Genomic DNA, 20951 nt, shown 5'->3' with positions numbered 1-20951 from the left:
GAGGCAGTGTGCAACTGCCATTCAGACCTGAGGCAACAAGTGAGACCCCTAGAGGCAGGAATGAGGTAATGCAAGGCAAAACAAACACAAATATTCCTAACAAGTACTGCTGACATTGCCGCTTCCATCATCACACCGCACCTCCGCCACGTATCTCCACTGGATCCAGCAGGGTCCGGCAGCTGTGTAGCTGCCCTGCCCGCTGTGTGGATCACACAGCATTCTTACGCGCTGCCTAAACATTTTGTGTGTCCCTGATGCTCGGGGCCCCCCTGATCCTCGGGGCCCCGTACGGGTGTCCCCTTTGACCCCCCCTGTCGCCGGGCCTGGCTGTTGATTCATAGACTGGTGCAGCTCTACCGGTATTGGCGGTAGGAACCAGGGGTGGGGCCCCCTCTCTGTAAGGCCCAGGACACCAGTCCCCACAGTGCCCCCCTGATCGCTGCCCTGTCTGGAACAGCCTATACCTGTCACCACAAAATAAAAGCTCACACATCTTACAATAATCATTTTTCATTTCACTTTCCTTATTAGCTGGTTGTGGTGCTCTTTACATTTCCCACACTATTAAATTCAGCAAACCTCAAAATCCATCACCCTCTAAATCCATTAATTTAGCATGGATGCTGAAAGGTATTATTTTTTCCACGGAAAACAAATTGAAAGTCTTAAGGGCCCTACACACTGGCTGATTACACGGAAAGATATGAACGATCTCGCTCATTAATGAACGAGATATCGTTCATATCTTTCAGTGTGTATGCACCAACAATGAACGATGCACATGTTATATCTGCCCCCCCCCTGCAGTGCACATGGGGGGTCATTCCGAGTTGATTGCTAGCTGCCGTTGTTCGCAGCGCAGCGATCAGGCTAAAAATCGGCACTTCTGCGCATGCGCGACGTACTTTCACACAAAACTATGCAGTGTCACACAAGGTCTAGCGACACTTTTCAGTTGCACTGTTGATCGTTGAATGATTGACAGGAAATGGGTGTTTCTGGGTGGTAACTGGCCATTTTCCGGGGGTGTGCTAAAAAACGCAGGCGTGTCAGGTAAAAACGCAGGCATGTCAGGTAAAAACGCAGGCGTGCCTGGGGAAACGGAGGAGTGGCTGGCCGAACGCAGGGTGTGTTTGTGACGTCAAACCAGCAACCAAACAGTCTGAAGTGATCGCAAGGAAGGAGTAGGTCTGCAGCTACTCTGAAACTGCTTGAAAAAATTTCAGCACTATTCTGCTAACCTTTCGTTCGCACTTCTGCTAAGCTAAGATACACTCCCAGAGGGCGGCGGCTTAGCGTTTGCACTGCTGCTACAAGCAGCTAGCGAGCGATCAACTCGGAATGAGGGCCCTGGTTTTGCCCAACTGCTAACAAATTTGCTGCTGCGATTAACTTTGAATTAGGCCCCTTGTGCAGCTAAACCTGGTAGTAATGGGCACACACATGTGACACTCGTGCCTGACAGGGGAGGGGGGTGTTTGGCAGTCTGGGACCCTCCTACTGACTAATTAAGCAATTGTAAGTGAGGTCTTCTCCAGCGTCGGAAGCTGGGTCTGCTGCAGCAGGGTGAGTATGGTGAGGTGTATAGAGTGTAAGCACGTGTCTGTGAGTGAGTGATCCCCAATTGAATTACCCCGTAACTTTGGTTGTGGGATTATATGCAAGGGGGCACCAAAAATAGGATTTTAATTACCTACCGGTAAATCCTTTTCTCGTAGTCCGTAGAGGATGCTGTGGTCCACATTAGTACCATGGGTATAGACGGGTCCACTAGGACCACTGGCACTTTAAGAGTTTGAGAGTGTGGGCTGGCTCCTCCCTCTATGCCCCTCCTACCAGACTCAGTCTAGAAACTGTGCCCGAGGAGACGGATATCTTCGAGAGAAGGATAATACACAGATAGTGGTGAGATTCACACCAGCTCACACACAAGGCAACCCAAGCCAACTAGCTTGAAACATCAGCAATGGCTGAACAGGATTACTTACCAAGTAACAAGACAGTACTTACCCAGAACTAAGCAGTACTGAACTAAATAACCACTGCAGGATAACGAAGCGCTGGGCGGGCGCCCAGCATCCTCTATGGACTACGAGAAAAGGATTTACCGGAAGGTAATTAAAATCCTATTTTCTTTTACGTGCTAGAGGATGCTGGGGTCCACATTAGTACCATGGGGATGTACCAAAGCTCTCAGAATGGGAGAGAGAGAGCGCGGAGGCTCCTGCAGAACCAATTGACCAAACTTAAGGTCCTCAGAGGCCAAAGTATCGAACTTGTAGAACTTTGCGAACGTGTTCGACCTTGACCAAGTAGGTGCTCGGCAGAGTTATAATGCCGAGACACCCCAGGCAGCTGCCCAGGAAGAACTCACATTACGAGTACAGTGGGCCTTAATAGACGTAGGACACGGTAAGCCTGCCATAGAATACTCATGCTGGATAGTGAACCTGATCCAGCGAGAGATTGTTTGCTTAGAAGCAGGACACACAATATTCTTGGGATCATACAGGACAAACAGAGAGTTCGATTATTTGTGACGAGCAGTTCTCCTCACATAGATTTTGAGAGCCCTTACAACATCTAAGGACTTTTGATGAAATTGAAGAGTCACTCGCAACTGGCATCACAATAGGTTGGATGATATGAAATGCCGACCCAACCTCCGGAATAAACTGCTGACGTGTCCGAAGCTCAGCTCTATCTTCATGGAAGATCAAGTATGGGCTTATACATGACAAAGCCCCCAACTCTGACACACGTCTAGCAGAAGCTAAGGCCAACAAAGTGACAGCCTTCCATGTGAGAAACCTGACATCAACCTCCTGTAGAGGTTCAAACCAGTCCGACTGGAGGAACTTCAACACCACGTTAAGATCCCAGGGCGCCGTAGGCGGTACAAAGGGAGGTTGGATGTGCAGAACTCCCTTCAAAAAAGTCTGAACCTCAGGGAGGGCAGCCAACTGTTTCTGGAAGAAAATGGATAGGGCCGAAATCTGGACCTTTATGGATTCCAACCTCAGGCCCATATCCACACCTGCTTGCAGGAAGAGGAGAAACCGTCCTAGTTGAAACTCCACCCCAGGAAATTTCTTGGACTTACACCAAGATACATATTTTCCAAATATGATGGTAATGTTTAGACATTACTCCTTTCCTAGCCTGTATCAGGGTAGGAATAACCTTGTTCGGAATGCCCTTCCGAGCTAGTATCTGGCGTTCAACCTCCATCCCGTCAAACATAGCCGTGGTAAGTCTTGATAGGCGAACGGCCCCTGCTGCAGCAGGGCCTCCCGAAGAGGAAGAGGTCTCGGCTCTTCCAGCAGTAGATCCAGAAGATCCGCGTACCAAGCCCTTCTTGGTCAGTCCGGAGCAATGAGGATTGCCTGAACTCCTGTTCTCCTTATGAGTTTGAGAACTCTTGGAATGAGTGGAAGTGGAGAAAACACGTACACCGATTGGAACACCCACGGAGTCACTAGGGCGTCCACCGCCACTGCTTGCAGGTCCCTCGACCTGGAACAATACCGCCGAAGCTTCCTGTTGAGACGAGAGGCCATCATATCGATTTGGGGTATGCCCCAAAGATCTGTTACCTCCTTGAACACCTTCGGATGGAGGCCCCACTCCCCTGGATGGAGATCGCGTCTGCTGAGGAAGCTTGCTTCCCAGTTGACTACTCCCGGAAAGAAGATTGCTGACTGCACCAATGCGTGTGTTTTTTCTGCCCATAGGATGATTCTTGTTACCTCTGACATTGCAGCTCTGCTCTTCATTCCGCCTTGTCGGTTTATGTAAGCCACTGTCGTTACGTCGTCCGACTGTACTTGAATGGCCCGATTTCTCAGAAGATGGTCCACTTGAAGACCGTTGTAGACGGCTCTTAGTTCCAGAATGTTTATCGGCAGGTTGGCTTCCAGACTTGACCACCTTCCTTGGACTTGCATCCGTGGTTAGAAGGATCCAGTCCTGAATCCCGAACCTGCGGCCCTCCAAAGGTGAGGTAATTGAAGCCACCAGAGGAGTGAAATCCTGGTCTTTGGCGACAGACGTATTCTCAGGAGCATGTGTAGATGGGATCCTGACCACTTGTTCAGGAGATCCAGTTGGAAGGACCAAACGTGAAACCTCCCATACTACAGAGCCTTGTAAGAAGCCACCATCTTCCCCAGAAGGCGAATGCACTGATGAACCGACACCCGGGCTGGCTTCAGGACATCCCGGAGCATTGTTTGCATCACCAACGCTTTTTCCTCTGGAAGAAACACCCTCTGCACCTCCGTGTCGAGGATCCTTCCCAGAAAGGACAATCTCCTGGTTGGTTCCCAATGAGATTTTTGGATATTCAAGATCCAACCCTGTTCCTTGAGAAGCAGGGTCGTGAGAGCTATTAACTGAAAAAGCTTCTCCTTGGACGATGCCTTTATCAGCAGATTGTGCAGATACGGAATTATGTTCAACACCTACCTGTGGAGTAGTTTCCGCCATTACCTTGGTAAAAACCCCTGGTTCTGTGGCGAGGCTGAATGGTAGGGCCTGGAACTCAAAATGACAGTCCAACAGAGCGAATCGGAGATAAGCCTGATGCGGCAGCCAAATCGGAATGTGAAGGTACACATCCTTGATATCCAGGGATATCAGGAATTCCCCCTTTTCCAGACCTGATCTCACTGCCCTTAGAGACTCCATTTTGAACTTGAGCTCCCTCAGAAAGGGGTTTAGTGATTTTAAGTTCAGAATGGGCCTGACCGAACCATCCGGTTTCGGTACCACGAAAAGGTTCGAATAGTAACCTGTGTTCTGCCTTTAAGGTGGAACTGGTACAATGACCTGTGCCTCCACTAACTTCTGAATGGCTCCCTGCAGGGTAGCCCTGTTTGCCGGCAAAGCTGGCAAGCCTGATGTGAAGAACCGATGAGGAGGGAGATCTTGAAATTCCAGCCGGTACCCCTGGGACACAATATCTAGTACCCAGGGGTCCAGGCCGGACGACACCCAGACGTGACTGAAATGTCTGAGTCTCGCCTACACCGTCCCTACTGCCAGGCTGCACAGTCCATCGTAATGCATAGGACTTCGGCGCACCTGAAGCAGACTTCTGTTCTTGGGAACCTGCCGCAACAGGTTTCTTGGTCGGCCTCCTCTAAAGAAGATGTTGGCCGGTTTGGTCTTTCTTGGTTTAGAAACCCGAAAGGACTGAGATGCAGGTGAAGAAAAGGGTTTCTTCATAGCAGGTGCAGCTGAGGGAAGGAAAGGGGACTTACCCGCTGTAGCCGTGGCGATCCACGCATCCAATGCTTCCCCAAAGAGAGCCTGACCTGTGGAGGGTAGGGTCTCCACACCCCTCCTGGATTTCACGTCGGCAGACCACTGGCGCAGCCACAGTCCTTGACGAGTTGAGACGGATATGGAAGAAATTCCTGCAGCCGTCAAACCCAGGTCTTTCATGAATTCCACCATAAATCTTGCAGAATCATGTATGTTACGTAAGAACAATTCAACGTCACTTTCATCCATTGTAAACAATTTCTCAAGTAACGGGTCAGCTTTACTATAGCTTTAGAAATCCGTACAATGGCAATGGTAGGTCGTAGTATCGCCCCCGAAGCGTGAATATGGATTTGAGCATTGCGTCAATCCAGCGATCAGCTAGTTCTTTCAATGCGGCAGAGCCCGGGACTGGTAAAACCACCATCCTTGACAGTCAGGACATAGTTGTCTCAATTCATTCTATCCTCCTCTCAGGATATTACAACCAGTGTTTAATACATTAGACGCAGGGGAGGTTAGCGAGGCTTTCTTATTGTCAGTGAAGTAAGCCCCTTCAGCAATATTTAACATATATAGCTAATGGCCTCCCATATGAGCTGCACCCCCTGCAAGGGGTGCCGCCCCCCTCCCTCAGCACATCCCCATCACCGTTCGCAGTCTGTGCCATGTGGAGCTGCAGACGGAAAATGGAGATGAATTCTGCTGGGTTCGCTCACCGAAGATGGCGCGTCTTCTTGCGCAACTTCGATATACTGGCCTGAGGATTCCGTTGCTAGCCGGGGGATTCAGTCCCCGGCCAGCGTCTGTGTACTGAGGTTTCCATCGCTAGCCTGGGGATTCAGTCCCCAGCTAGCGCCCGTGTACTAAGGATTCAGTCGCTAGTCTGGGGATTCAGTCTCCGGCTAGCGATTGTGACCAGTTTAGGGTATTTAGACGCTGGTTCAGCAACGTGATTACATTTCTGTGTACATGAAATGGATTCCTCCTGAGAGGAAACCACTTCAGCAGCATATGACACCGAGTCCCTAGACATGGTTATGAAAGGTGTTGAACACCCACATACACACAGGGAATTATCAGTCACAGTCACCACCCCCCCCACCCCCAAGTATGGTAGAGAGAGACACACAGAGATTGGAGCCAACCCACACACAGCGCTCTCTGAGGTAGAGCAAATAAAACTACCAGCGCTATCTGTGTACCTTAATAGACTACACAGAATTTACACAGCCTCCCCCCCTCCCCCTTCTACAACCCCCTGGTACCGCTCAGGATAGCTGGAGTTGATTGGAGGGACAGCTCCTTTGTACAGGAACTGCAGGCAGGAAAATGGCGCTGAACGCTGCAGGGTCCGCTCTGAGGAGAAGCTCCGCCTCCTGAAGATGGCGCATCTTCCCGCACAATTCTTTATACTGGCCTGAGGATTCCGTCGCTGGCTCAGGACGCTCCTCATAGCGCCAACACTGTGCGCCGCTGAGCCTTCCAGGAGCGCAGCCGCTCAGCGCTGCGCTCCTACCCTTGTGCCGCCATATCTCGCCTCTTCTGATATTCTGGCTTTGTGGTGGCGTCATGCTCCCGGGGTGAGTGATCCCCCGTGGCGGGGAACGTTCGATACCCTCAGAAGCTCAGTGTCCTGTCAGCGGAGATAGTGGCTCAGACCCCGCAGGGTGGACACTACTTCCCCCCTTAGTCCCTCGAAGCAGGGAGGCTGTTGCCAGCAGCCTCCCTGTAAAATAATAATCTCTAAAAAATAACTTTACTAGAGAAACTCTGGAATGCTCCCCTAGCTGTGACCGACTCCTCCGGGCACATTTTCTAAACTGAGTCTGGTAGGAGGGGCATAGAGGGAGGAGCCAGCCCACACTCTCAAACTCTTAAAGTGCCAGTGGCTCCTAGTGGACCCGTCTATACCAATGGTACTAATTTGGATCCCAGCATCCTCTAGGACGTAAGAGAAAATAAGAATTTACTTACCGATAATTCTATTTCTCATAGTCCGTAGTGGATGCTGGGACTTCCGTAAGGACCATGGGGAATAGCGGCTCCGCAGGAGACTGGGCACAAAAGTAAAAGCTTTAGACTAGCTGGTGTGCACTGGCTCCTCCCCCTATGACCCTCCTCCAAGCCTCAGTTAGGATACTGTGCCCGGACGAGCGTACATAATAAGGAAGGATTTTGAATCCCGGGTAAGACTCATACCAGCCACACCAATCACACTGTACAACCTGTGATCTGAACCCAGTTAACAGTATGATAAACGTAGGAGCCTCTGAAAAGATGGCTCACAACAATAAACAACCCGATTTTTTTGTAACAATAACTATATAAAAGTATTGCAGACAATCCGCACTTGGGATGGGCGCCCAGCATCCACTACGGACTATGAGAAATAGAATTATCGGTAAGTAAATTCTTATTTTCTCTGACGTCCTAGTGGATGCTGGGACTTCCGTAAGGACCATGGGGATTATACCAAAGCTCCCAAACGGGCGGGAGAGTGCGGATGACTCTGCAGCACCGAATGAGAGAACTCCAGGTCCTCCTCAGCCAGGGTATCGAATTTGTAAAATTTTGCAAACGTGTTTGCCCCTGACCAAGTAGCTGCTCGGCAAAGTTGTAAAGCCGAGACCCCTCGGGCAGCCGCCCAAGATGAGCCCACTTTCCTTGTGGAATGGGCTTTAACAGATTTTGGCTGTGGCAGTCCTGCCACAGAATGTGCAAGCTGAATTGTACTACAAATCCAACGAGCAATCGTCTGCTTAGAAGCAGGAGCACCCAGCTTGTTGGGTGCATACCGGATAAACAGCGAGTCAGATTTTCTGACTCCAGCCGTCCTGGAAACATATATTTTCAGGGCCCTGACTACGTCCAACAACTTGGAGTCCTCAAAGTCCCTAGTAGCCGCAGGCACCACAATAGGTTGGTTCATGTGAAACGCTGAAACCACCTTAGGGAGAAATTGAGGACGAGTCCTCAATTCTGCCCTGTCTGAATGAAAAATTAGGTAAGGGCTTTTATATGACAAAGCCACCAATTCTGAGACACGCCTGGCTGACGCCAGAGCTAACAGCATGACCACCTTCCATGTGAGATATTTTAATTCCACAGTGGTGAGTGGTTCAAACCAATGTGATTTTAGGAACCCTAAAACTACATTGAGATCCCAAGGTGCCACTGGTGGCACAAAAGGAGGCTGTATATGCAGTACCCCCTTGACAAACGTCTGAACTTCAGGCACTGAAGCCAGTTCTTTCTGGAAGAAGATCGACAGGGCCGAAATTTGAACCTTAATGGATCCTAATTTTAGGCCCATAGACAGTCCTGCTTGCAGTAAATGCAGGAAACGACCCAGTTGAAATTCCTCTGTGGGGGCCTTCTTGGCCTCACACCACGCAACATATTTTCGCCAAATGCGGTGATAATGTTTCGCGGTTACATCCTTCCTGGCTTTGATCAGGGTAGGGATGACTTCATCTTCTTACTCCTCTCCTTCTTATGATTCTCAGTACTTTGGGTATGAGAGGCAGAGGAGGGAACACATACACCGACTGGTACACCCACGGTGTTACCAGAGCGTCCACCGCTATTGCCTGAGGGTCCCTTGACCTGGCGCAATATCTGTCCAGTTTTTTGTTGAGACGGGACGCCATCATGTCCACCTTTGGTTTTTCCCAACGGTTTACAATCACTTGAAAGACTTCTGGGTGAAGTCCCCACTCCCCCGGGTGGAGGTCGTGTCTGCTGAGGAAGTCTGCTTCCCAGTCGTCCACTCCCGGAATGAACACTGCTGACAGTGCCACCACATGATTTTCCGCCCAGCGAAGAATCCTTGCAGCTTCTGCCATTGCCCTCCTGCTTCTTGTGCCGCCCTGTCTGTTGACGTGGGCGACTGCCGTGATGTTGTCCGATTGGATCAATACCGACTGACCCTGAAGCAGAGGCCTTGCTTGACTTAGGGCATTGTAAATGGCCCTTAGTTCCAGGATATTTATGTGAAGAGACGTTTCCATGCTTGACCACAAGCCCTGGAAATTTCTTCCCTGTGTGACTGCTCCCCAGCCTCTCAGGCTGGCATCGGTGGTCACCAGCATCCAATCCTGAATGCCGAATCTGCGGCCCTCTAGAAGATGAGCACTCTGTAACCACCACAGGAGAGACACCCTTGTCCTTGGAGATAGGGTTATCCGCTGATGCATCTGAAGATGCGATCCGGACCATTTGTCCAGCAGATCCCACTGAAAAGTTCTTGCATGGAATCTTCCGACTGGAATCGCTTCATAAGAAGCCACCATTTTTCCCAGGACTCTCGTGCATTGATGCACTGACACTTGGCCTGGTTTTAGGAGTTTCCTGACTAGCTCGGATAACTCCCTGGCCTTCTCCTCCGGGAGAAACACCTTTTTCTGGACTGTGTCCAGAATCATCCCCAGGAACAGTAGACGTGTTGTTGGAATCAGCTGTGATTTTGGGATATTTAGGATCCACCCGTGCTGACGTAGCACTACCTGAGATAGTGCTACTCCGACCTCTAACTGTTCCCTGGACCTTGCCCTTATCAGGAGATCGTCCAAGTAAGGGATAATTAAGACGCCTTTTCTTCAAAGAAGAATCATCATTTCGGCCATTACCTTGGTAAAGACCCGTGGTGCCGTGGACAATCCAAACGGCAGCGTCTGAAACTGATAATGACAGTTTTGTACCACAAACCTGAGGTACCCTTGGTGAGAAGGGTAGATTGGGACATGGAGATAAGTATCTTTGATGTCTAGAGATACCATATAGTCCCCTTCTTCCAGGTTCGCTATCACTGCTCTGAGTGACTCCATCTTGAATTTGAACCTTTTTATGTAAGTGTTCAAGGATTTTAGATTTAAAATTGGTCTCACCGAGCCGTCCGGCTTCGGTACCACAAACAGCGTGGAATAATACCCCTTTCCCTGTTGTAGGAGGGGTACCTTGATTATCACCTGCTGGGAATACAGCTTGTGAATAGCTTCCACTACCGCCTGCCTGTCGGAGGGAGACGTTGGTAGAGCAGACTTCAGGAACCGGCGAGGGGGAGACGTCTCGAATTCCAATTTGTACCCCTGTGATACTACCTGCAGGATCCAGGGGTCCACTTGCGAGTGAGCCCAATGCGCGCTGAAATTCTTGAGACGGCCCCCCACCGTGCCTGAGTCCGCTTGTAGAGCCCCAGCGTCATGCTGAAGACTTGGCAGAAGCGGGGGAGGGCTTCTGCTCCTGGGAAGAGGCTGCCTGGTGCAGTCTTTTTCCCCTTCCTCTGCCCCGGGGCAGAAATGAGTGGCCTTTTGCCCGCTTGCCCTTATGGGGACGAAAGGACTGAGTTTGAAAAGACGGTGTCTTTTTCTGCTGAGAGGTGACCTGGGGTAAAAAGGTGGATTTTCCAGCCGTTGCCGTGGCCACCAGGTCCGATAGACCGACCCCAAATAACTCCTCCCCTTTATACGGCAATACTTCCATATGTCGTTTGGAATCCGCATCACCTGACCACTGTCGCGTCCATAACGCTCTTCTGGCAGAAATGGACATCGCACTCACTCTAGATGCCAGGGTGCAAATATCCCTCTGTGCATCTCGCATATATAGTAATGCATCCTTTAAATGCTCTATAGTTAATAATATACTGTCCCTATCCAGGGTATCAATATTTTCAGTCACGGAATCCGACCAAGCCACTCCAGCGCTGCACATCCAGGCTGAGGCGATTGCTGGTCGCAGTATAACACCAGTATGTGTGTATATACCTTTTAGGATATTTTCCAGCCTTCTATCAGCTGGTTCCTTGAGGGCGGCCGTATCGGGAGACGGTAACGCCACTTGTTTTGATAAGCGTGTGAGCGCCTTATCTACCCTAGGAGGTGTTTCCCAACGTGCCCTAACCTCTGGCGGGAAAGGGTATAGTGCCAATAATTTATTAGAAATCAGCAGTTTTTTATCGGGGGAAAACCACGCTTTATCACACACCTCATTTAATTAATCTGATTCAGGAAAAACTACTGGTAGTTTTTTCACACCCCACATAATACCCTTTTTTGTGGTACTTGTAGTGTCAGAAATATTCAATGCCTCCTTCATTGCCGTGATCATGTAACGTGTGGCCCTACTGGACATTACGTTTGTCTCCTCACCGTCGACACTGGATTCAGTATCCGTGTCTGGGTCTGTGTCGACCATCTGAGGTAACGGGCGTTTTAGCGCCCCTGACGGTGTCTGAGACGCCTGAACAGGCACTAATTGATTTGCCGGCTGTCTCATGTCGTCAACAGTTTTTTGCAAAGTGCTGACATTGTCACGTAATTCTTTAAATACGACCATCCAGTCAGGTGTCGACTCCCTAGGGGGTGACATCACTAACACAGGCAATTGCTCTGCTTCCACATCATTTTCCTCCTCATACATGTCGACACAATCGTACCGACACCCAGCACACACACAGGGAATGCTCTGAAAGAGGACAGGACCCCACGAGCCCTTTGGGGAGACAGAGGGAGAGTTTGCCAGCACACACCAGAGCGCTATATATATACAGGGATAACCTTATGTAAGTGTTTCTCCCTTTATAGCTGCTGTTTTATATTAGCTGCCAATAGTGCCCCCCCTCTCTTGTTTTACCCTGATTCTTGTAGCAAGGACTGCAGGGGAGAGTCAGGGAGCCGTCCTTCCAGCGGAGCTGTGAAAGAAAATGGCGCTTGTGTGCTGAGGAGAAAGGCTCCGCCCCCTTCACGGCGGCCTTTTCTCCCGCTTTTTTCAGGAAAACTGGCAGGGGTTAAATGCATCCATATAGCCCAGGAGCTATATGTGATGCATTTCTTTAGCCATATAAGGTTTTTATAGTGTTTTATTGCGTCTCAGGGCGCTCCCCCCCAGCGCCCTGCACCCTCAGTGACCGGAGTGTGAAGTGTGCTGAGAGCAATGGCGCACAGCTGCAGTGCTGTGCGCTACCTTATCTGAAGACAGGAACGTCTTCTGCCGCCGATTTCTCCGGACCTCTTCGCTCTTCTGGCTCTGTAAGGGGGCCGGCGGCGCGGCTCCGGGACCCATCCAGGCTGAACCTGTGATCGTCCCTCTGGAGCTAATGTCCAGTAGCCAAGAAGCCCAATCCACTCTGCACGCAGGTGAGTTCGCTTCTTCTCCCCTTAGTCCCACGATGCAGTGAGCCTGTTGCCAGCAGGACTCACTGAAAATAAAAAACCTATTTAAACTTTTACTTCTAAGCAGCTCAGGAGAGCCACCTAGCATGCACCCTTCTCGTTCGGGCACAAAAATCTAACTGAGGCTTGGAGGAGGGTCATAGGGGGAGGAGCCAGTGCACACCAGCTAGTCTAAAGCTTTTACTTTTGTGCCCAGTCTCCTGCGGAGCCGCTATTCCCCATGGTCCTTACGGAAGTCCCAGCATCCACTAGGACGTCAGAGAAATACTGCCTAGCGCACCAAATACGTTAGGGCCAGCTCTGAGCTTGCATTTTGGTGTCACTCCTCGAGTTGCGGTCCGTACCCTCCTAGTGACACCAATATTTTACAGTGTTCACTATGGGGTTTCTGCAAACAATGACATGGGCTCAATCCGCAGTTACTATTAGTAACATAATAGTAAAGGTTGGGTACTAGACAGGTCTGATTAATGAACATATGGCATGCCTGCAGTTTTTGCATGCTGCATAGTGCATACCTGTGTATAGGAAACAAACTAACTGCACAGAAGCCTTATGTCACATGTGTACTGACTCAAACAGTATTCTCGAAATCATACAGTGGGAGGCAACCCAGATCACATGTGAGACTTTTCCCTCTCAGTGATCTCAGTTCTATGTAACAGAAGAATGGCTGTGTCTGATATCATGTTGACGGATTCGTCACACAATATACATATGTCTGACCCACAGGACATGTGTGCATAATTGCAGCTGTGGTAATAAAGTTTATTAAAAAAAAAAAAAAAAGGGAAGGTAGGGACTGGTGGCTAGACGTGCTCGGTCTGCCCGGGATAGCCAGAGGGGCGGGGTGCGGCAGGCAGCAGGGAGAGCACTATAGCAGCAGCAGAGCACAGGGAGGGCTGAGTGCAGTGTGCGCCGCTGCCCGTGACATTAGCAGAGACCATGGATAGCGCCGAGCAAGGTAAGTGCCTAGTGCCTGACAGTAAGTTATTTGCTATTACAGCTGGTTGTGCCACTAAGTTATTTGCTATTACAGCTGGTTGTGCTGTAACTTTCCTGTATGATACACTGTATCACTCTGCTGGGTAATATGTTGGGGCTACTGACTCCAGGCTACCACTCACCCACTCTGGGATACAATGTGCTACTTTGCATGTTGTTTGTGCGGCTGTGTATCATATACCCTGCAGTGTTTGTGTTTGACTGAGTTGTGGTTTTACCTTTTTATCTCTTGTGTAATCAGTCAGTGTTAGTTTATCCATAAGAAACATGTGGATCCAGCCCTGTGACATTGTGATCAGCCTGTGTTGGGGAGAAATGGGCCTGCCTGTTCCCCTCCAGATTATTAGTTTGTTCTATTAACCCTTTCTGTGCTTTGCCTCCCTAATCTATCCCCTCCAGCAGCAGCAGTGTGTGCCTGTACTGACAGCTGGGACAGGGCTGGCTCTGAGGTGAATGCATGTCTATGGTGTGTATAATATATACATTGTGTGTGTGTGTGTGTGGAGCTGGATAGCTGTGTCCAGGATTTTCTTTGTACTGGGTGGGAAACTTGCATTTGCTGTCACCCTATGTAAGAGAGGCCGATAGCTGGGGGTATCATGAAGAATCTTACAATAGGCTGATTTCCATTAAAATATTATAGTTTTCATTTATTTACTCTTTTTTGCCTAATTACAGGTTGTTTTCTTAAAGCAAATATCTAATTTGCCTCTATCCAGAATTCTTATTTGGAACCGATGCTCTTGGCTAGAGTAATTAGATAGTTATTGTATGCCAGCAGCAGACAAGTCTCCATATCATGTGCTGGTTGGGTTAGTTCTGCTGTTTACATTGCTAGCATCCAGAAATGACGGAAATCCATGACTAATTCACCTGGAATTTTGGGATATTTCTAATCTGTGAGCAGCTAGAGTCTCCTGCTGGCATTGTCCTTCCTAGTTTGTTATTTAATCACAACGTGAATTCTTCAGCATAAATGTTTTCGTGGTATTTGTACATCCAAACATAATGTGTTGTGTAGCAGTGTGTGACATATGTTGGGGCACTGACTAAAATATTTGTTTTCAGTGATTGTCAATGAAAATAAAATAATTGGTAACAGTTTATGTAACTTAATCTTTTGTTTATATTGCTTTAGAGCAGCAAGAGGCATTATAATAAAGAGAGATAATGTAGAAGCATGTTAAACATCAGCCCGTCATTTTAAAGAGAGAGTTTATTATACTATATACCTTACTATAAAGAGGACGGTTCTAAAGTGTATATTTAAATACGTTATATATAGCCAATATACATAAGTGCACATTTGAAAACTATTAGACATTATCGTCACTGTATTTTACACATATATACAATGTATGTAAAATACAGTAATGATAATGTCTAATAGTTTTCAAATGTGCACTTATGTATATTGGCTATGTTTCTTAGGGGGGTATTAATCAAAGCATGGAGAGAGATAAAGATAAAGGACTAAAGGACCGTCGGGCGGCCCTGTACTCCTGGCTCCGTAGCCCTGCGTACTAATATGGACGAGATTGTCCATATTGGCCTGCAGGTATAAATGAGCCAGCACCAACTATGAATGAGAGCGGGGCTGTGCATCATTCATCATTGGTGCATACACACTGAAAGATATGAACGATATCTCGTTCATTAATGAACAAGATTGTTCATATCTTTCAGTGAAATATTTAAGTGTGTAGGGCCCATAACCCAGGTGTTCCCAAACTGGGTATCTCTGGTCCCTTGCAGGGGTGCCCTGGGTTGGTTGTCAATCATTAATTCAAATTATTTATGGTCAATGTAATAGGCAAAACCAGTGTTTGTAGCTTCCAATAATAAAATATGTGGACAAATAGAAGTGAATCCTGTCCCTCACCTCATAACATATAGGCCCTACACATATGCTGATATCACTGCACGATATGAACGATCTCGTTCATTAATGAACGAGATAACGTTCATATCGTGCAGTGTGGAGTCACCAGCGATGAACGATGCGCGGCCCCGCGCTCGTTCATCGCTGGTGACATGTCGGCTGTGCATGCAGGCCAATATGGACGAGATCGTCCATATTTGCCTGCACGTCTATGGAGCCCCGTCACTGCCCCCCGCCGCCGGGTCGCCCGTCGGCCATATCGGCGGCACATCGCCTAATGTGTAGGGCCCTTGAGCCTGTACAATTATTTGGCATTTGCTTCTAAACACTGGAAAATGGACAAAACCTGTCATTCATACCAATTTTATTAGATCCGTGATTTAACCAATTTGTATGAACCAACAGTTTTTGTCCGTTTTCCAGTGTTTAGGAGCAAATGCCAGATAATTGTCATTTGTGCCCATTCATTACCAGGTTTTCATTCCAACCAGCCAGATCTGGCTGATGATCTGCCAGATAATTGTATAGTGTATGCCCAGCTTTAGGATGACGTATACTGTACACACAATTTACTTCATTTAATATTTGTTTCGAAATATTTCATAAACTTTTGGCCTAGGGGTGCCATGAAAAAAAAATTCTGATGGCGAGATTCAATTGTTTTTACCCCATCCCGCCGGCAGCTATTCATTTGTTCCTGCTGACGGCTGCGATGACATAATTTCAGCTCGCTACCCCTGGAAATAGCAAGCTGAAATGCTCAAAAAGTGACCCGTTTGGGCGCCCAAATGGGACTTTTTGCATTGTGCCCATTAGTTTAGTTGGGTTTAGCCTCTTTACCCTTATGCGGCTAAACCTGACTGCCATAGGTACAATAAAATACATCAGTTGAATATCGCCCAGTGGTCTTCCGTTACTTTAGACTGGAGATCGGGCGCGATATAACAATTAAATCTCGTCCTGATACCTTAGGGTGCTAGGATTCAAAAAAAGGTTTGGGAACCACTGCTGACCAATCAGCTCCTAACTGACATTGTTCAAACACTGCCTGTAAAATGAGAGTTCATTGGTTAGTGCTTTGCTTCTCTCCATGCTTTAACATCAGCTGGTTGTTGGTCACCGTCACCAAATGGATTATCTGGAACCATTCTCTGCTTCTGCTTTGAAAGTGGTTATCCTTTCTATAAGATGCATTCGTCGACGCACAGTAGGCACAGCAGCCATTTTGTGGGCTTATTCATGGTAATATAGCCTCCCTTTATATCAAACCCATGTATAACACCATTGGTAACAGCCAGGTATTAATTGCACAGCGCACAAGTGTGTTCCAATGTGCTAATTCCATAATGTTATCTCTTATAATGCTGCCGCAGATACAGTATTACACTAGTTTTGGCCTAATTAATTAGCGGTCAGGTTCCGTGCTACTGTAATGCGGGTTATTCGGTCTGGATAACCTTGCTTGTTTTTGCTCACAGCCAATGAAGTGCGAGCAAAATCAAACAAGATTTCTGTACCGACATGGCTGGATATCTGTACATCTGCAGATCACTAATTGAATTTGCCCTATACAACTTTCCTATTGTGTGATAGATTTTTAAAAAATGCTTGCTATGTAAAAAGCCATTATTGATCTTTCCCAGTTAAGCATTTTTTTTTTATTTTTTTTCTTGCTTGCTCTCAGTGTGGCTGTTAACACTGAAGGTTTTACTCTGTCCGGGCTAATTACCATACACTTTTCAAATTGTACTGTGGAGCTTAAAATCAGCTGACCCTAATGCATGGGTGTCTTTCTCTTTGTAGCTGTGAACTTTGGGGATGTTACTGAAATGGATGCATGCTGAACAATTTTGGACAAACATGTGACCACAGAGCACGTCCCTTTCTTGTTATCATCATCCTTTACTGATAAGGGGCCACAAGGGGTCTGCAGCATTCTCCAAAGTGCCTAAACAAGTACAGTACAACATAACAAGATAAAACAGGTTAAAACAGAGCAGAACATAGGAAGACATAAGCCATAAAATATTATCTTTACTCACTTTCCTCCTCTGATCAACCTATATTCCCTTCCTGTCAAATAACCAGATCACACCAAGATGAAGATGAACTAACAGCCATTATTCATCAAATAGGAGAGGGAAGACCACTTGTCACTCATACCCCTTTTCCACTAGCTCTAAAAACACGGGTAAATGCACGGGGGCGCGCATTTACCCGTGTTTTTTTTCTAGTGGAAACGGCCCCCCCTGCAAATTCCAGGATCAAGTGATCCGGGAATCCTACCCGGGTAGCTTGCCGTGTTGAACACGCGTTCAACCCGGTAAGCTGTGTAGTGTAAACGGAAGCCGCGTCGATGCGACACGGCTCTCGTTCACAGGGTATGGAAGGGCGGTGCTTGCAGCCCCCACTACATTCAGTACTGCAAAGGAGCACCGTACACAACATCAAAATATTACTGCATACAAAACAGACTGTAGGGGTGAAAGTCTGCATATGGTTAGAACAACATGGCGTATAGGGATTTGAAACCCTTCTCACCACAAGTGTTATTTGTAAGATACTGTGGGATCGATTCAGTTGTGTTTTACCCCTACTAGATGGTGCCTGATGGAGCAAGTTGTTGCTCTGTTTGGGTGTAAGTGCCCCGGGTTGACACAATTCTGCTTGCAGCCTCCTGTGGTGGCGAGAAGTAATGTGGGTGCCCTAACTGCTGTTGGGTGCCCTAACCAGGGGTTTAGATGCTATATAAGTCTGTCTAATTGGGCGTGACAAGCACAATAATTAATGGGCACTGCGAAATCAATTATAGCAATGCCCTGAACAATTGAATCGCCCCCTGTCTGTGCGTATTCTGGATACTTTTCTTATTTGTATATAACCTGATTTGGATACAGATTGTAGGGAACAAAGGACAATTCTTAACATGAATGACACCTAGGCAGGGATATTGTGGGGATGGGTTTGTTAGTAATAGAAATAGAGATGTCTGGTCAGTAACTATTAGCCGGTGGGAATATCGTAAAATGTTTTTTTTTTTTTTTTTTTAAATAGTTTGTGGTAGTAAGACAACATCCATGATCAGTTGTTAGAAAGACATGCAGTTATGAGAGCCAACACAGATGATGAGACAGCTGCAGAGGATATGAACATTTGCGTATCATCCGAATACAGATGATGTGCAAATCCGAAAATATCCGGAAAAAAGTGTTTGTATGATAAGAAAGTGGTCAACAGTATCAAATCCAGCAGAGAGATTCAGGATAGTCAAAAGTGTGTAATGGCCTTAAGGGACATACACGCATTGAGATTTGTGCTAAGCGATTTAGGGTAGGCGATTTCCCTTGAACTTCCCGGTGTCTAGTTTGCCCATACTCATGTAGCGATTTGTGCAAAGCAAAAAAAAAGGTTATTTTGAGTGGTTCAGGTGACGTAGATCGCAATCTCTATAGCTCATTCTATACACACGGAGCGATTTGAACTCACTTGCTAAGCGATCTGACTAGATTTTTACTGCATGCACACAAGATCTGAACCTCTGATGGCGACCAGCGGGACCGCGCATCACCATCGCTATGGGGTCTACACACGGCGTGATTTGTGCTTAATTTCTAAGCGATCTAGTCAGATCGCTTAGAAAAGAGGAAAAAATCGCCCCGTATGTATGCCCCATTAGATTTAACTGTGAGAAAATCATTGAACACATTTGTCCGTGCACTTTTTGTGGTGTCTTGGGATAGAAAGCCAGACTTAAGGGGTCCAAGAGTTTGTGTGACATGGGAGTAGGCGAGAGACAAGGGAGCTGTGAGATGGAATGGTCTTTTCTCTAACGTCCTAGTGGATGCTGGGACTCCGTCAGGACCATGGGGAATAGCGGGCTCCGCAGGAGACAGGGCACATCTAAATAAAGCTTTTAGGATCACATGGTGCGTACTGGCTCCTCCCCCTATGACCCTCCTCCAAGCCTCAGTTAGGTTTTTGTGCCCGTCCGAGAAGGGTGCAATCTAGGTGGCTCTCCTAAAGAGCTGCTTAGAAAAAGTTTTTTTAGGTTTAAATCTCAGTGAATCCTGCTGGCAACAGGATCACTGCATCGAGGGACTTAGGGGAGAGATTTCCAACTCACCTGCGTGCAGGATGGATTGGAGTCTTAGGCTACTGGACACTTAGCTCCAGAGGGAGTCGGAACACAGGTCCTCCTGGGGTTCGTCCCGGAGCCGCGCCGCCGATCCCCCTTACAGACGCTGAAGACGGAGGTCCGGAAAGCAGGCGGCAGAAGACTCCTCAGTCTTCTTGAAGGTAGCGCACAGCACTGCAGCTGTGCGCCATTGTTGCTACACGTCTCACTGATTCAGTCACGGAGGGTGCAGGGCGCTGCTGGGGGCGCCCTGGGCAGCAATATTAAATACCTTTAGTGGCAAAATAAATACATCACATATAGCCATTAAGGCTATATGTATGTATTTAACCCAGGCCAGTTTTCTTAAAACCCGGGAGAAAAGCCCGCCGAAAAAGGGGCGGAGCTTATTCTCCTCAGCACTCAGCGCCATTTTCCTGCTCAGCTCCGCTGGTGAGGAAGGCTCCCAGGACTCTCCCCTGCACTGCACTACAGAAACAGGGTAACAAAGAGAAGGGGGGCATAATTTTGGCGATATTGATATATTAAAAGCGCTTATATCAAAAACAACACCTTCTAGGGTTGTTTATATACATTTATAGCGCTTTTGGTGTGTGCTGGCAAACTCTCCCTCTGTCTCCCCAAAGGGCTAAGAGGGTCCTGTCTTCGATTAGAGCATTCCCTGTGTGGCTGCTGTGTGTCGGTACGTGTGTGTCGACATGTATGAGGACGATGTTGGTGTGGAGGCAGAGCAATTGCCGGTAATGGTGATGTCACCCCCTAGGGAGTCGACACCGGAATGGATGGCTTTAGTTATGGAATTACGTGATAATGTTAGCACATTACAAAAGTCAGTTGACGAAATGAGACGGCCGGAAAACCAGTTAGTACCGGCTCAGGCGTCTCAGACACCGTCAGGGGCTGTAAAACGTCCCTTACCTCAGTCAGTCGACACGGGTACCGACACAGATGAATCTAGTGTCGACGGTGAAGAAACAAACGTATTTTCCAATAGGGCCACACGTTATATGATCACGGCAATGAAGGAGGCTTTGCAGATCTCTGATACTGCTGGTACCTCAAAAAGGGGTATTATGTGGGGGGTGAAAAAACTACCTGTAGCTTTTCCAGAATCAGAGGAATTGAATGACGTGTGTGACGAAGCGTGGGTTAACCCAGATAGAAAACTGCTAATTTCCAAGAAGTTATTGGCATTATACCCTTTCCCACCAGAGGTTAGGGCGCGCTGGGAAACACCCCCTAGGGTGGATAAGGCGCTCACACGTTTATCAAAGCAAGTGGCGTTGCCGTCTCCTGATACGGCCGCCCTCAAGGATCCAGCAGATAGGAGGCTGGAAACTACACTGAAGAGTATATACACACATACTGGTGTTATACTGCGACCGGCAGTAGCCTCAGCCTGGATGTGCAGTGCTGGGGTAGTGTGGTTGGATTCTCTGACTGAAAATATTGATACCCTGGATAGGGACAGTATTTTATTGAC

At 47.9% G+C, this 20951-nt stretch overlaps 1 protein-coding gene across 3 annotated transcripts in view; it reads left to right on the top strand.

Moving 5' to 3' along the window:
• Positions 1 to 13218: 13218 nt before the first annotated feature.
• TPD52 (tumor protein D52) overlaps positions 13219 to 20951 on the top strand; it is a 187519-nt gene continuing 179786 nt past the window's right edge. For 2 of the 3 annotated variants that reach the window (XM_063923979.1, XM_063923980.1), the window contains exon 1: positions 13219 to 13410. Coding sequence is in view for 2 of the 3 variants with exons in the window: in XM_063923980.1 (XP_063780050.1) it covers positions 13392 to 13410 (19 nt within the window). In the remaining variant the exon portion in view is untranslated. The remainder of the gene's footprint in view (positions 13411 to 20951) is intronic. The other variant, XM_063923978.1, reaches the window with a different exon arrangement.

This window comes from Pseudophryne corroboree, chromosome 5 (genome assembly GCF_028390025.1).
Source record: "Pseudophryne corroboree isolate aPseCor3 chromosome 5, aPseCor3.hap2, whole genome shotgun sequence".
Lineage (NCBI taxonomy): Eukaryota > Metazoa > Chordata > Amphibia > Anura > Myobatrachidae > Pseudophryne > Pseudophryne corroboree.
The sequence above is the reverse complement of the archived record's forward strand: the minus strand, read 5'-3'. Positions and strand labels throughout refer to the sequence as shown.